Source organism: Anabrus simplex, chromosome 2 (genome assembly GCF_040414725.1).
Source record: "Anabrus simplex isolate iqAnaSimp1 chromosome 2, ASM4041472v1, whole genome shotgun sequence".
In the NCBI taxonomy this organism is placed as follows: domain Eukaryota; kingdom Metazoa; phylum Arthropoda; class Insecta; order Orthoptera; family Tettigoniidae; genus Anabrus; species Anabrus simplex.
The window spans coordinates 1,136,781,145-1,136,799,359 of record NC_090266.1 but is presented as its reverse complement, the minus strand read 5'-3'; the positions used below and the strand labels follow the sequence as shown (position 1 = coordinate 1,136,799,359).

Below are 18,215 nucleotides of genomic sequence, written 5' to 3'. Positions count from 1 at the left end.
TAAGGAATTGATTCTATCTAAGTCTGTTGATACCTGTTACTCACCTCATGCCATTTTATGATGAGCATACAAAATATGTATGCAAGTTATTTTTGTAGAGTTGCTAATAGAAAGGTTTTCTTGATATTTGCCAAATGTGTGGATATTGTGGATGAACCTGAAATGTATTGCTAATACTCAGTGCAACTTGTCCTCTGATTCCCTAATGCACATGTGCCTCTTGAACCAAGACAGCAGACCTAGCAAGGATTATTGTTCTTGTAAAATTCAGAGATTTTTGTTCCAAAATCTTCATCTTGTGCTACCTGATGCCATGAGGGTTTCTGTTTGCTCTTTTTGTACCTTGCTACACTCTGCTAAATTTGGTCATACTCAGGTCACAGAATTCTTCAACTGTACCACATTTAGTAGAAACATACCTTTAAGGTTGAAGATAGCCATCTTATATGAGAATCTGAATTTAACATTTTCCATAATGACATCATTTTAGTTTTAAGAAGTACCTAATCATAGTGGTTTATAAAAAGGCATATACGAGGGCCATCTGATAAATAAGATTCCAAAATCTTCATCTTGTGCTACCTGATGCCATGAGGGTTTCTGTTTGCTCTTTTTGTACCTTGCTACACTCTGCTAAATTTGGTCGTACTCAGGTCACAGAATTCTTCAACTGTACCACATTTAGTAGAAACATACCTTTAAGGTTGAAGATAGCCATCTTATATGAGAATCAGAATTTAACATTTTCCATAATGACATCATTTTAGTTTTAAGAAGTACCTAATCATAGTGGTTTATAAAAAGGCATATACGAGGGCCATCTGATAAATAAGATTCCCTAATTTACAAAAAATACAAGCGGGTTATCTACACTTGTGAAATATTTTATTTTCTTTCTACAATTCGTACACTACTTCTCCACAAAGTCACCATTTCTGTCCAAACCATTTTAGTATCTTGGCAGCAGCTTTTTGATAGTTTTGTTACATCAGGGCGGGTCCTGTTTCCGTAGCCAGCAGTTCACCTCCGCTTCCACCTCTTCATCAGTCGCAAACCGCTTGCCTCCAAGGTGCAACCTGAGTTGTGGAAAGGGATGGAAATCACTCAGGGAAAGGTACGGAAAATAAATTGGGTGGGGAAAAGGTCCCATTTGAAGATCTGTAGTAAATCCGGGTTCCTTTGAGCTGAATGGGGGTGCGTGCTGTCATGAAAGAGCAACCCTTTCTGAGACATAAGACCAGGACATTTTCATTTGATTGCAGCTCTGAGCTTTGTAAGGACCATGCAGTAACTCCCAACTGTGGTCGTAGTGCGTCAGAGCAGGTAGTCGACCAGTACAGTCCCAAAAGACAGTAGCCATAGCTTTGCCCACAGAGGCTGAGGTCTTGGCCATTTTTGTTGCATGTTCACAAGGTTTCTTCCATACCATGCTTTGTCGTTTCGTTTCTGGAGTTGAATGATGCACCCAGCTTTCATCTCCAGTGACAATGGAAGAAAACAGTTGATCTCCCTTTCTTTGAAGGATTTGCAGGAAAGCTTATGCTGCTTCAATCCATTCTTGCATCAGCAAGCAAACGTGGAACACATCTGTCACAGACATTTCAATACTGCAGGACATCTGACAGGATTGTCAGGATAGAGGAGCGTCGAATGTCTATACCAGGAGGCAGTCGATTCATTATCTTTATCCACCACATTCTGAACTGCAACAGTGGCTGCATTACCTGTAGCGGTAATGGGCTTGCCACTGCGCTTGTCATCTTGCACATTTTGCTGTCCTTCCAGGAACCATGAACACCAGCGGCGAACCATTTGAATGCTAGTGCATCCTTCACCATAAACACACACTAAATGGCAATGAATATTGATAGCAGTTTCATCTTTCACCATAATAGAACAGAATAGAGTTCACAAGCGGACACGCTTTCAAGTGGTAGCACTATGGCAGCTGGCACTGTACAGGTGAACGCAGAGGAAGCACGTGCTGTTGAAGATCAAGCGCAGTACCAACTTAATTTTAAAACATGTGGTTTGCAGAGAAAAAATAGGGAAACTTATTTATTGGATGACCTTTGTAACAGTCCCTGTAACATAATATTTTCTCTTGCTGCTATTTCAAATTCAGGATTTAAGAACAAATTATTTACTGGTGCTAAATGTGCTTATAGGACTTTGGTGATTTGGTGCATGGTGTACTAATGGGCAGTAAATTAACTCCTTTAACCCATCTCCACAAGTAGTCACGTGATTCTGTGCAACATTAATCATCACATCACAGAGGAATCCTCGGGGCGGAGAATGTAATACGTTGCTCATCATTAACCATGTTTACATTTTATTCTCATGCAACAATACACAAAGTCTGCAATGAAGTTTCCATGCATTTAAACAATAACAACTTCAGAATGGAGTATTTTAATTCTAAGAATCACTATGAACAACACTCGTTTTAAACTAGAAGTACCATTGAATACTAATATCAGAACACAGATTTACAGAATTTAATAACAGAACAATTTAAAATGCAATAATTCTCATCTTAAATAATTAATAACGAAGCAATGCTTTACGTGAATATATTATGATGGCTTTGCTGGCGAGGTGTAGTGTTTACAGTACACTATGTCTTCTGGTATGGGCTAGAATAAATTTGTTACTTTCATTGATCCATCTCAGTCTCATCCTTGGCTTTGTCAACAAAAAAGTGACCGAGGTATGAGGGATGCTAGAAATGTAATACCATTCCTTTTGCAGCCAGTCCTTGTTGTGAATGGTATGAAAATATCGCTCATAGGGTTGGACGGTGCATGCATTTCAGTGGGCTTGGCAGACTGATACGTAATAGCAACTTCTGGCTTGGCGAGGAAAGCAACGGGAAACTACGTCATGCCTCATTTCCCTAGTACACCTCTTCAGTAAGGCCCAGGCTGTCTATGACAGCTGTTGGCTGAGCTGTGGAGGATCAAACCAGCCTTGGGGCTGGATACCTAACATACAACAACATACATATTGTGATGAGGGTGTGCACATTCTCAGGAGGCTTTTGCATAAGCCAGTTAGACTTATCTTTTTGCAAAATAGAAGGGCCGGCTTGATCTACGATGATCTGTTGAAGCTCTGACATCAGTATGAAGATGATGCAGCTGTTTTCTCCTGTTTGATTTACTGATAGATCCAGTCTAATCTTTGATGAAATTTGTATTCTTTTATGAGATATATTTTTCTTCTGAGATTGCATAAACAGTTGGCTTTTACTGGAAAAGGAATACCATCTTCTTGCCTATCATCTTCATTACAGTCTGAGTTCATCAGTTTCAATTCTGGTGCTCTTTCATCACTTCCCTGTTTTTCTCAAGAATATCCAGTATCAGGTTTAAAATTCACTCTTGCTCTTTCTTATCCATGTGTGCTAATAATTATGCAGTACTATCAGCCGTGGTGGCATCCACCATATTTTCCCAACTTTTTACACACACACACACACACACACACCCCCTCTCTCTCCCTCATCTGGGAGCATTATCGGTAAACTTCAAATGTACTTACAGATGATTCATAACAGGAAACATATTACAGGTTGTAGTGCAATTTCCTAATGCTATTAATTTTGTGGGGGAATAAAATTAAATAAATGGTGGCTGACTCTGTCTGGCAAATGGACTTGAGTCAACCACCTATTTAAAATACGTTATAACACTGCTCTCACACTTTACTGGCTGGTGGTTGAATTGAACCACGGAACCCAGCGGTGATAGGCCGAAGCACTGCGCCTGAGCCACGGAGGCTCTACAGCAATAAGATATTCAGTGGTATCTTCTTCCTTACTAAATATGGGCTGATTCTCATGTTTACTAGCATATTTTCTACTGATGTGATCACCTAACGTCGACCTTCGTATACCATATTTTATTTTCAGCTTGTCTAATGGACAGTTTTTGAAGTGTGAATACTTGTTTTCCATCATAACAGCATGGCAAGGAACACTATTAAACCAGAGCAATTCATTCTGCTTGCATGAGTTGCGGAAAGCACGCTAATTCATTAGCAAGAAATGGCAGGTGGCCGATAAAGTATGAAAATTTAATTTCTTTACATAGTTCTTCCTTACAAGTAATAAAAGTAATTATTGCTGCTTTTGCCAGCTAACACCAATACCAGAAACTCTCAATAACAATTGCGTGCATATACAATAAGAGCAACCATTCTGCATTACTAAAAGTTGGACAGGCTTAATCATATTGGTGTTTTCATAGTCACATTTTGAATTTGCTAACAATATGTTTTGTTGGTTGCTCCCCTCACATGAAAAGTGTGAACTGAAGTCTATGCTTCAACACTGTGTGTGGAAGTTGGATCTTGGATACTTTCATGGAATAATATGAATGATTTTAATTAGGTCAAAGTGGCCAACTCAAGCATGGTTAATGTACACTGAAAATCAGGAGTTTAATATTAGTCCGCTTTATCAATACACTATGATATAGTTCTATCTTACAAGAAATAAAAGTAATTATTGCTGTTGTTGTTGTTGACTAACAATAATACAATATAGTATAGTATTGTATTGACAAGGCTGACTCCTATTAAACTACTCATTTTTCACTGTAATGAGATTAATAGTAAATTCAACACAGAACAAAAGATACCATAAGAATGGTCAAATTAATAAATTCAAGCCCACTTGATGGTGGTTAGATAGCACAACCACATTAAACACACCACAGACTTATGATCTAGGCCACCGACTGAAGAAAACTGAGCAACTGAAAAGAGTTGCGCCATGAAGATATTCTCTGATTTGATGTAAGCTGATGAAAACTGTGTTTACCACACTCTGTCTGAACTTACATTGACACACTCCCTATTTGTAAACCAGAGGAAACCTCTAGCACATGACTCAGCTGCGGCGGCTGATACTCGTATCCGAGTTTTCATTTCTCACCTGCAGGACCGTAATCCATAGTCCACACGATGAAGGTGGTGCTGATGGCTTTCAGACCAATTCCCACATAAAACATGCGGCCACACATGTTGCATCCGATGGAATTGGGGGACGTGGCATTGTTTGATGCAGCTTCTTTCTGTGGCGAGTTTCCTCTTCCTTGTCTTCAACGTTCCTGCTCAAACTGTGCAACTCCAGCTGAGATGGTAGCACGCTAGCTAGGGCAATTCAGTGCAAGAGTATTCCAAGTATTTGGGTTTATATCTACTCCTCTCATGGTCTGCTTAAGTTGGTCTTTATATCGCTTCAGAGGAGCACCACAAGTCCTCTTGCCAGTGCTGAGTTCACCATACAGGATTTGCCGAGGGAGTCTGATGTCGCTCATATGATGGATATGGCCTGCCCATCTAAGCTGATTGCAAACGATGGTGGTTTCGATACTGTTCACCTTTGCTTTCTGAAGAACTGCTATATTAGTTACATAGTCATCCCATTTGATGTTCATGATGGATCTAAGTTTTTGTTGGTGAAAGCATTCCAGTTTCTTGATGTCCTGGTGTGTCCCATACAGTAACATAGAAATAACAAGCAGGGGTGGAGCACATGACTGAAGATGGGTTAAAATTGCTTGCAGATATACAAAATATTTCAAACCGAACAAGTGGCTGCATGGTTTGAGTCATGTAACTATCAGCTTGCGTTCGGGAGATAGTGGGTTCGAGCCGCACTGTTGGCAGCCCTGAAGATGGTTTTCTGTGGTTTCCCATTTCCACTTGAGGCAAATGCTGTGGCTGTAATGTAAGGCCATGGTCACTTCCTTCCCACTTCAAGCGCGTCACTTATGTTGTCCTGTTGGACTCCTTTTCTTTTTCTCTCTTTGTCCTGTGTTCGTAATTTTTGCCACCTGTATTTATCTTTATCTTATATTTCTTCCCTTTTCTTGTATATATCTGGATTTCATCATATCCTAGTACTTTATAAATGTGTCTGTATTAAAATATAAAATTTCAACCTATTCAATAATATATAATATAATCTGATAGATTACTTAATTAACATACTATATATTTTTAAATGTACATGTTTCAGCTCTTTGAGCCATCATCAGCATTGGAAAGGACATACATGAGTGTACATTATTACACTATAAAGTCTTTTTGAGATATTTAACATAAAATATGTATTAAAAATCTAGTACAGTAAAATATTATGATGGTGATGACTGTAAAATCTTGTGAATAAAAATTGACTCAATCCACTGAAGTCTTTGTTACATAAGTAATAAACTTGATATAATATTACTATTGTCTCATATGTAGTCAATACAGAAACTGAAATGCTAATTAGATAATATTCTTCACAACTCTGGCAGATGTAACAGAGGGCCATGTAATTTTTGTATAAACGGGCCTAAGAATTAAGAAATTATAATTGAATATGTAGAAAACAAAAGAATCATGTCACGAAGGTATGGGAATATGTGTTGAATGTCTATTCACCTCATAGGCCGATGGAGTGTCGTATAAATAAAACGCGTGTGCCGTTACCCAGCACAGACTGATCTAAAGCAGAATACACAAGGCTGGCAGAGCCTGTAGGGAGGGGAAGAGGGGCGGGCGCAGTATGAGGAGTCAGCGGTTATGGAGGGAATGGGTTAATGGAAGATGGGAAATGGGTGAATGGGTTGGTAAGGTAAGGTAAGGGTGTTTTCTGCCCGAAGGCAGGTCCGAACCTCCACAGAGGTGTGCCTGAACCGGAATTTACATGCAGTAGGGTGGCCATTTCCTTTCCGCTCCTCCATTCTCTTACCCCCACCCCCACCCCCACCAACAGCGTGTGGTAACCCATCCAAATCTTGACCACACCCAATGTTGCTTAACTTCGGAGATCTCACGGGAGCCGGTGTTTCATCACAGTTGCGGCCAGTGGCTTGAATGGGTTGAGAATGAAAGAAATCATGTTATATTTGGTTGGAAGTTACGATTGAAGATTTCTTCTAGAAGAATATTCATTCTTTCAGGTATTTCATTAAGGTTAAAATTGGGATTATGTTTCTGATCCATTTCAATATAGATATATTCATAGATATTTAATAATTTTATTTTGTTAGTAAGGTGTAAAATTTCTGGTCTGTTGATGTGAATGAATTTTCTCAGTCGGTAATATGTTGACTCAGTGCTGAAAATCTATAATATTTTTGGGCTTTTTAATGTTCTTGATATCTAATTAAGAAGCTTCTACTGGTCTGGTCTGTGTAGCTTGCATCACAGTTTCTGAACTATCAGTTCCATTTTCTATTAGCTGTCCTCCATAATAGAATATTCCTGCTCTCCATACTGTGCAGCTGTCCTCATGGGGAATATTCTATTATTTTTCTTCTTTGCAAAACTATACAATCAACAATAAATTCCTTTTAAAAATGTAGGTAGATATCATTTAAACTTGAAATAGAAATGGAGAAAGAAATCAAGAGAACATTTTGTGTCAGATCCTCATAGGCCAAAGAGCAACCTAACCACTTCCCAACCACTGACAAGTTTGTGATACTTTTCTTTAAAGTGTGGAAGGTAAAGTTCATAGTTTCTCTTCTTTTTGGAGTCAACTTCCTTAGCCTGTGTATAATTTTCTTCAAACCTGATTGTTGGATCGAAAACAAAGCTGATGTTCCATTTCCTTTTTAACAACACAATGTCAGCATGCCGTGTGATCCATCAATGGAGACAAAGTGCAATTCTTCACAAATTCCAAACTTCCCAGACTTTTGAAAAGTTTGGCGATACTTCTCCTGACCCTCTAATCACTGTGAGGCTCTTCAGTCATTCAGAACTAATTTAGGATAAAATACATTTAGAAATTACCTGAAAAAGGAAACATATACAGTAGAACCCCGCTTAACCGAACTTTGCTTAACCGAAATGCGGCTTAACCAAAATGCTCTGGCAAAATCGTATTTTAATATTTTGTTTTTACCCTCTTGTTCTTAGCCGTCGATATTAGTAATTCTCTTGTTATATGTGCTGAGAGCTACTAGGCAAAGCCTATTTTTATATTATGACTTTAGTTCGTTCCATGATACATTTTTTCTTGAACAAGCAGAAATTATTATTATTATTATTATTATTATTATTATTATTATTATTATTATTAACCAGGTGAGTTGGCCGTACGGTTAGGAGCGCACGGCTGTGAGCTTTCATCCAGGAGATAATGGGTTTGAATCCCACTGTCGGCAGCCGTGAAGATGGTTTTCCGTGGTTTCTCATTTTCACACCAGGCATATGCAAGGGCTGTACCTTAATAAAGGCCATGGCCGTTTCCTTTCCACTCCCAGGCCTTTCCTATCCAATCGTTGCCATAAGACCTATCTGTGGCGGTGTGACATAAAGCAACTAGCAAAAAAAAACTATATTATTCGTCATGAAGATTATGCAGACAACTCTGACCTTGACAATAGCAGTTCTAAGAACTGAGTTAAAGCAGATGTTGGATTTAATGCATTGGAGGTTAAGATTGATTTACATTTTTTATTAAAATACAGTACCACGTGCTTTAATTACAGTACTGTCATAAAATTACTGTATACAGTATTCACTTCAGTAGTAACAAAAATATTGTTTTATTATTTCAGACTGCTTTGCGCTTTGTTGAACAAAGCAATGAATCTACACCAGCTGATGTACTGTTAATTAAAGGGTGGTGCGACATACCTGCACGACAGCGCTGCACTAAGAAAATTCAGAAGAAAATCGCTCGTTTTGTACAATGAGTGACTTTATGTGGACATTTTAATGTTAATATACAGTATGCACCTTTGCTTAAAAGAGTTTATGCATTTTTATTTCAACATTTAACTGCCAAAAATATTTACCATGTGTCATCCGAAAAACGCGTCAACCGAAGTGGCTCCGCCCCCTTTATTTTGGATAAATAGGATGCTACTGTAATAACATATTATACCTGAAAAATATTCCATTAGAATTAGTTTTCACAGACTGAAAAAACCTCACTATTACAGATTAACAGTTAAAACTGAAAGGAAATGGCTTCCACTATACCAAACTTGTGATGCCAGTCAATGAGAGTGAATTGGAGACCATTGTCAAATGAAACCGTCCTTTATGCAAATGAAACTATTGCAGAAGGTCATAAAAAGGAACATTAAACCTTAGCGTCTGGTTCAAGTACTTCTGGGAAGAATAAAATGGAATTTTTAGCGGTCAGAAATTTAGAAAATCCTAGAATATTTGAACATGTGAAAACCTAACTTCTGTTACATACTCAAGTCATCAACGATGCTAATGTTATTGACAGATACTGAGTGACTTTGTTACCACCTGTGAAGCATTTCCCCAACAATCAAAACTTACCAGAAAAAGCACTTTTGTCTGTAGAGCATTTGCCAAATAGATGATATCTCTAGTTTTCCTCAACCTGATAGTTGGTGGGTAGCATGACTGTTCTCATCCAACGACCTTCTATCCTGAGCCAGCTGCTTGATTAGTTGATATGGATGTCGCCCTTTAATGCCATCGAAGAACCCTGTTTTTGATCGTCCTCTTCTAGTCTTTCCTTCCAGTTTCCTTTCAAGCAGTGTGGTGCACTATGATGAATGCCAGAGTAAATGACCTAATACAGTTTACGAACTTCATCATATAGATCCGTATTGATACAGTTAAAACTAAGAAACAAAGTTAGGTTTTGGTCCACCCAATCAATACAAGTCACTTTATAAGTGAACTATTTAATTAAAAACATATTAAAAACATTTAGGGACATGTTTCGTCTCTATTTGAGACTTTATCAGCCATAAAATCACGTGGTAGATTACAAAACTCAAATCTGAAACTGAAAAAAATGTAAATATCCCTAAATGGTTTTAATGTTTTTAATTAAATAGTTCACTTGTAAAGTGACATGTATTAATTGGGTGGACCAAAACCTAACTTTGTTTCTTTGTTCTAAATGACCTATCCAACTACATCTTCTTTTCGTGATCATTTTCTCTAGACTGATGGTTTCTTCAGCTCTCTTGAGAACTTCTTCATTTGTTAGCCTGTGAGTCCAGGGTATTTGTAACATTCAATGCCAGTACCATATTTCGAATGCATCTATTCTTTTCTTATCAGCCTTTAATAGAGTCCAGGTTTCTGAGCCATAAGTCGCAATGCTCTAAATGAAGCTCTTAATGAAATGCTTTCTTACTTGTAGGGATATTGCCTTGGAGGTCAATAGGCTTCTTTTTTTACTGAAAGCTTCTTTAGCCTGGGCTATTCTAGAACGGACGTCCTTTTCACACCTCCCATCAGATGCAATGATGCTTCCCAAATAACTGAACCTGATTTACTTGAGCCAATTTTTCTCCTTCCAACCTGTCATTAACATCCTGTTTACCATCCGGAGTACATTTCATTATCTTGGTTTTTGTTTTATTAACATTCATGTTACATTTTAGTACTAGTAGATCATTCAGTTTCTTTAGTGAGGTCTATCTTTTTCTCAGTTTCAGTTATGAGGGCATTATCATCCGCGAAACGTATTGTTTGGTATAGTTGGCCAGTTATTTTTATTCCATGGGTGGAGGTGGCTGAAAACTCTTTCATTGCTTCTTCTAAATACACATTGAATAATAGAGGTGACAGACCACATCCTTGCCTTACTCCTTTTCTTATTTTTGCATTGATTTGCTCCTTTCCTATAAGCGCTATCTCATTCTTGTACGGCTGATAGATGATTTTCCGATCTCTGTAGTCCACTTTCAGACTTCTACGGGCTTTCAACATAATATTCCAGTTAATATTATCAAACGCTTTCTCTATATCAATGAAAGCTTTCATAGATGATGTAAACAAGGTAAATATCTAGTTTTCTTGAGAGGTTACTGTGTGGATGAACTAGAATGTTATAAATATGGTAAAATTAAACTATGACAATATGTTTGGTCATTGAGTTTACCTGATGACATAGTGACACATCTTCTGTAGTACAAGTCCAATAATACAGACATAAATGTACTTATGTCAGCAACAGTATGCCTCTGATCAAGATCATTCTTTCCCAGAAGAAAAATATTATCATATCCCCTGCTCTGTGCTAAAGGTACCAAATTTCACATTATAGACAAGATTCTGATATAGATGCTAATTACGATAGTAAACTTAAACTCGTGGTTGTCAGAACAATGGTTTCCTCAAATTGAGGAAAGTGAAGGCACACGCTGCCGCTACAGATTTTTCTGGTTGGACAAAGGTCAGTGATGCTTATGTTCCTTCAGCCTGGGGTTAAGACTGTATTTAATGGTCCTGATGTAAATCTTCCCACATGAATAGGGTACACATTTGCTCTGAAGAGGAGAGTTCTTGCCTCGAAGAAACTATCTTAATAAAAATTATTGCTTTTATTATTTTAATCTTTGAAAGGCAGGCATAATACTTATCTATCTTCTGTGTATGTTTTTTCTGATAAGCTGAGATACTGAGCTATCTGTAATGATGTGTGTCAATGTAATTATTTAGGGATAGGACTGGGATAGGTGCTCTAGGACTTGAAGTAAATTACCACCCTAGTATTTGGTCAGAGTGAATATGAAATAAATACCACGTAAAAATTACTCTGAAGAGGATCCCTGTCTATGCCAATATTCAGGTCTTCGACCTTGATTAATACTACATCTACCCAAATCTGTTGTTCTTACCATCTGATCTTTGTTAGTGGGAGGAACGTATCAGGTATTTCAATCAGATAATATGGTGATGGTATCATTGACAAACTTAATCAAATAACTCATTAGATTTGTAGTATCCACTATCCAAAGAATGAATTAGCCTGATTCAGTTAAATAATTTGGAACTGTATTCTACAAGCACTTCTTTATAATCAAAAGTAGCTTTTTGTGTTATAATTGGACTAAATACCTTTGAATATAATGTTTACATTTCTTTCGAGTAGATATAATATTTATTTTGTGGGAAAACTGCCTGTTGTTTCCACGATAAGCATGCATGCGGGAGAAATTCATAGGTATTGTGCATGATTGCTTGTAAAGCAACAACTGAAGCATGATTTTTCTTTTTGCTCCTTCTTAACTCTGACCAGAGTACATCTCCCCCCTCTAGCAAATCTACTTTCTTCTGTATTAAAAGCAGCTTATTACCTGTGTTGAACTACTGTATTTTTCAGACCATAAAATGCTCCTATATTTTAGGTTGGAAATTTAAGGAGGGGGAAATATTGATATGTATTCTCAACCAAAATTTCATCCATGAGCCTTACACTTTAAGCATAGACTAAAAATATCATGTTGTAAAATACAATTGCAGCAACTCAGTTTTAGGCCTCAGTATATTAATTTTCACTTTCATTCAGAATGCTGTTGCCCAAATTTTCACTTCACTAGACCTAATAGCTGATTCTCTTGTTTTCACCTCTGGTGAATAATTTCTGTGGGTGATGGTCTGAATTGTCTTTCTGCTGTTCTATTGGCATATTCTTTTGCATATTCTACAACTTCTAATTTATGTTCTTTATTTCTACGAAAATCTCTTAACGGGTGGCATTGTGGAACATTTCAAATCAACACTGTTCACATCTGTGACCCAATAGCATAGCTGAGACAATGAAACATTCATTTCTCCCCAACCTCTTTTCTGAAATACCCTTACTGCTGTTTACCATTAAGTAGCTTGTCCAAGGCAGTGGTGTTATATCAAGTGCATTTTTGTGTAGTTGGTTATAAATATATACAGACCTAACAGACCATAAGGTGCAGGGATGTTTCAGGTGGTATTTCTTGGGTAACTTATAAAGTGTGTCTTATGGTCTGAAAAATACGGTAATTCTTTTTCAGCAACTTATTTATCTGTTGTTTCGTCAAGATTTCTTCTATATAATTTTAATATGGTATATACATATATTTTCCAAAGCTTTTAAAAGTTTTAAGGTCCACCTTTTACAATGCTATACAATATGTTGTGTAGATGTAATTACAGTGTTGGAAGAGGAGTGGTGGAAAGACCGAAGAAAGTGGAGAGGAACCATATTTGCCCCTACCCGGCTACAGCTGGATAAAGGGAAATGATGATGATGATGATGATGATGATGATGTAATTACAACATATTATGTTCATTCATAACTAGTTTTGACACTATACTGCATCATCATCAGCTGAACAGAGGCATATATTCATTTAAATTGTAATACGAGGGTTGGGGCAAAAGTCATGGCAACTATTTTTTTTCCTTGAAGATACCAGTCCGGTTGGAAAATATGACATATACAGACGAAAGGACAAGGTGTTAACTACATGTGTGGACAATGAATAGCACTGAAATATCGTAACACACTAATTTATTACGGTAGTATACAGGACAGTATGGCCTTCCTGGTGCAAAAGAATGACAACACAGTACACATAAAGTTGACATGACAAACCTGGGCCTAAAGACCCTCAAAGTAGTCCCCTGCTACTGACACCACACCCTGCCAATGATGTGGGAGGCGCTGAATACCATCTGCCTCAGCATTTGCTGTACCATGTGTGAATCGGGTCAACTTTTGGCGCACAGCATTAGCAATGTCCTCTCGTGTTGCAAACCGCCTACAACGTAGTGGTTCCTTAATCTTTTGAATGAGATAAAAGTCACAGGGCGAAATGTCAGGAGAGTACGATGGGTGCTCCACTTCTTCCCATCCCCAACGTCACAGTAGCTGCCCTACACACTCTGCTTTATGTAGTTTTGCATTGTCGTGCAGGATTATTGCACTGTTCACAAGATCTGGACGTTTCTCCCGAACTCCACGTTGTACCTGTCACACCAGGAAGTCCCTGTAGTACCGTGCGGTCACTGTTCTGCCATGTGGAACAAAGTGGCAAACAATGACACCCGTGATGTCATACGCGACGATCACCATCAATTTGACTGGGAAAGGATTCTGACGGACCTTCTGCCTCCTTGGTGATCCAGCATGTCGCCACTCCGCGGACTGACGTTTCAGTTCTGGTTCGTATGCCCTAGCCCAAAATTCATTGATGGCGATTATTCGTGACAAGAATTGATCGCCGTTCTGTTGCCAGCGTGCAAGGTGGTCGGAGCATATTGCATAGCGCACCCACCTTTGAACTTCTGTCAGTACATGCGGTACCCACCGCGATGCGATTTTGCGCATTTGCAGCTCATTACGCAATATCCTGTGGACGGTGAGTTTCTCGATGCCACTTGCCCTCTCTAACTCCAGTAGGGTCCATCGTCTGTCTTCATCCAGGAGCTGCTCGATGACGGCACGTGCCATGTCGGTCCACACACTGACAGGTCGTCCCGAACGTTGCTCATCACTGGTTGACACACATCCTTGCTGAAACTTTCCTACCCACCGTGCTACTGTACGGTATGGTAGGGCATTATTCCCAAGGCCTTCCACTAATTCACTGTGGCATTCCATTACATTTCTCCCTCGGAGAACGGCTATTTTGATGTAAGCGCGCTGCTGAACACGGGTTACTTCCATCTCGCACGACACTCACCAACTGACTGATTTCACAGCCCTCGCTGCGCTACTACCAGCTATCGCAGAGCCATCTGTTGTTATGCATACACACTATGCCTGCAGAACTTCCACATGACACATATACGTTTGTGATCCGACCACATATCTACAAGAAAAAAAAATAGTTGCCATGACTTTTGCCCCAATCCTCGTATTAAAAGATTTTAATTTGTGATAATGTTAATGTTGATAATATTTATGATTGCCAGTTTTCCTATGCCTCTGTTCAGCTGATGATGATGCAGTATAGCATCAAAACTAGTTCTGAATAAACATAATATGTTGTAATAACATCTACACAACAAATTGTATAGTATTGAATAAGGTGGACCCTAAAACTTTTAAAAGTTTTGTAATCTCAGTTCAATACGCATAAAAATGAAGTTTATTATTTTAAATATATATTTTGAAAAAAACCCATGTTTTAGATGGAGTTCTTTTCTTAAAAATCTGAGGACCAATTTCAGTGGGAATTTTGATAATATCTAATGTAATAGCAGAGATAAATTGTAATTATCTATGTACTTATGAAAAGGCTAAAGTATTTTGAGAATAAATTACTTTTGAATTTTTTGCTGTTCAGGCATTCATTTACCATACGTAGCTTATTTTATATGTTCATTCATCTCCTTTTTTTCTGTCAAATTATTCACTCAACTTAACTCACATACATTTATTTATTTATTTCATTTTAATTATTTATTTGTTTGTTTATTTGTTTATTGATTTATTGGGGGAGGTATGATCTTCTCAGTGGCTTAGCTGCTGGCTTCTCACCCAGAAGGCTGAGGTTCGAATCCCGGTTGATACTGGGTTGAGATTTTAATCTCAAAAATCATGTGGTGTCAGGAAGAGTACTGAGCGTTAAACCCCCGCCCAAAACTATAATGATCTGGGTGGCTCCAGCGACCCCAGAAATAACTGGGATAAGCTGAAGGAAGTTTTTATTTTGTTTGTTTGTTTGTTTGTTTGTTTGTTTGTTTGGAGTAAAGACTTTTTTTTTTTAGAACATCTATTATTATTTGAGGGAGACCATTCCTGCTCCCATAGATTCTGTTTTTGAAGGAATATGCCATAATATTTGTTTTGAAACAATAGGGCAGGCCTACACAACTGAGCTGCCTTAGGGCTGCAGTGGGCCATGTTTGCCACACAAGATAGTGCATGCTATGTGCGTGGAGGAAACACTGGACATGCTTTCCCTGATGCAAATTGTAAGCTCAGGACAATTTCTTCAGGCCAAACTCAGTGTAAAACTCAGATGAATAACAGTAACATTCCAACAATACATTGACCTTTATGTAAAATGAACATATAGTTAAAAAGAATAATTGAAATGCAAAATGGCATGCAAGTTAAATACTGACGTATGTCACTTTTATTCAAGACAGGTTCGAGACGTCTAGCACCTTTTTTGTTGAATGAGTTTTTCAATAGTTAGTCTCACTTTTTGATGTGAATATCTGACATTTTGGCAGTCAGTCTGTGTAAGAGTGGAAGCCTTTCTCTAGAAACATTTTGGTAGAAATCAAGAAGATTTTCATGCGATAGATATTTTTCTCGGATTTGCTGGTCACTTGGTAGAGTTGCGGACCTTACATCGGGTTGGTGGAGAGGGAGGGACTGTGACTGCTGTGAGGAACGTGATGACAGCCATAGAGGCAAATATACAGCAAGAAGGAAATTGCACTGAGCTTGTGCTGGGCAGCATGAGGGCCATGTTGCCCACTACCAGCCACTTGTACAGGCCGTGTACAAAAATACAGCAATTTGACTTTTCCAATACCTTCACAAGTTGCTTTCAGCAATGTTTCCCAGATTATATTGTGAAAGATCTTTTGCTAAGGTAGGATATTGTAGCCCACTGCCTTATGGTGATGATGTAATAGAATTATGATTATGGTGATGATTTGCTTGTTGATGGTTGGTTGGTAAATTAGTGATCCCCAAGACATGTATCTTTGAACTGGATATGGTTTTCTCTTTCTTCAGTACCTTTAAGTGGACCCTCATCTGCATTTTATCTTAACCCATCTTTTCTCTTCAAAATTTGTAGACCTTTTTTGCTTCATGGGTTCTTCATTCTTGAAATTCTGGGAAAAACTACTGCAATCCTTTAATGACTACAGTAATAATCACTATCAGTTGGACATGATTATGTCCACTCTGAGCATAGGATTTTTTCTTAATTGCAGTTAGTATGTCTAGATGGACTGCTATCCTTTAGTGTGGGCCATCTATTAGAAGTGTTAATAACTATTTACTACATCAATAATCTTGAGCAAGGATAAGTAGAAAAGGAATATCTTATTTTCTCTGTATTTCACTTGCCGTTGCATGAGGAAAAAACCAGTTGTCCATCATCATCATCATCATCATCATCATCATCATCACAACCACTTCTTGAAATTCATGCTCTATATTGAATCAGTATTATGATTTTAATTACAGCTGTGGTGAAATGGTATTATAGGAATATAAAGCAAAATTTTAAGTCTTGCATATTTGTTGTGTCCACAGTGACAACGCCACTTTTTACTGCTGTGGGAGCAGCTTCAAGAACATACATTGATCCTCATACCTATGAAGATCCCAACCAGGCAGTACGAGAGTTCGCCCGTGAAATAGATGCTTCGTGTATAACGATAGAAGCCATTATAGGTTAGTCATTTCTTTACTTATTCTTCATGTATGGAGTCACATTTAAATTTGTGTCTCTGTAAACTCTCCAAATAGTATCTGTGGTATTGGTAAACATTTGTTTCGGGTTGTTGTAGATGTTTTTCTATATTATGATTCATCAACTAAATTTTATACGAACTTTATTATTCTTATACAAACTTTATTATTCTTATTATTTATTAAAGTAACCTCTTAAGGTTTTCAGTTTGTCCAACACAAGATGAAAATTTATAAAACATCAGTACGTGGGCTACCTGGATAAACATAACACAAATATATAAAACACTAGTGCATACCCGGATAGTCCCACTCCTTGGTTGAATGGTGAGCACAGCTCTTTGATTCAGCAGGCCCCGGGTTTGGTTCCCGGTCGGGTCAGAGATTTTAACATTAAATGGTTAATTCCCTTGGTCCGAGGACTGGGTGTTTATACTGTCACCAACCCCAACATCCCTGCAACTCGCACACCATACACAACACTATCCTCCACTACAATAACGGGCAGTACCCTCTACGTGGCATATGCCACCCTCCATGGTCAAAGGAGGGTGTGCTTTACAAGGGCTGCACCAGGCTAGAAATAGCAACATGAAATAATAATAATAATAATAATAATAATAATAAATAATATCTGGATAAAAACAGACTTTTTGTTAATAGTAGAATGACTTTTTTTTCCCATAAGGAAATCCTCAGATTCTGTCTAATCGCTGATTTACATGTATATACTGTATGTACGGTACTAGGTTTTTTACATTGTGTAAACATGTCAGTGATTATGAACGCATGAAAAAATTCTGTGACCACCACCTTTTTTACCACAAAATGCACAGAATTTGAACTTCCAGATGTCTTTTTTTTTCACTTGTTTATAGTATCACAATCATAATCAGGGTCAAGTTTACAAAACTTAAACAGTTATGTACGTACATGCAAATAGGTGATTTGAAAGTGTCTGACATGTCATGTCATTCTTTCATTAATAAACTTTCTTTTGTTTTCCAGTTATCTACTAGTGTTTTATAAATTTGTATCTTGTGTTCAACAGAA

General features: G+C 37.9%; 1 protein-coding gene across 2 annotated transcripts in view; it reads left to right on the top strand.

Moving 5' to 3' along the window:
* Eph (Eph receptor tyrosine kinase) overlaps positions 1-18,215 on the top strand; it is a 1,044,814-nt gene that overhangs the window by 1,003,424 nt on the left and 23,175 nt on the right. For both annotated transcript variants that reach the window (XM_067142090.2, XM_067142089.2), the window contains one exon: positions 17,004-17,144. In XM_067142090.2, the coding sequence (XP_066998191.1) occupies positions 17,004-17,144 (141 nt within the window). The remainder of the gene's footprint in view (positions 1-17,003; positions 17,145-18,215) is intronic.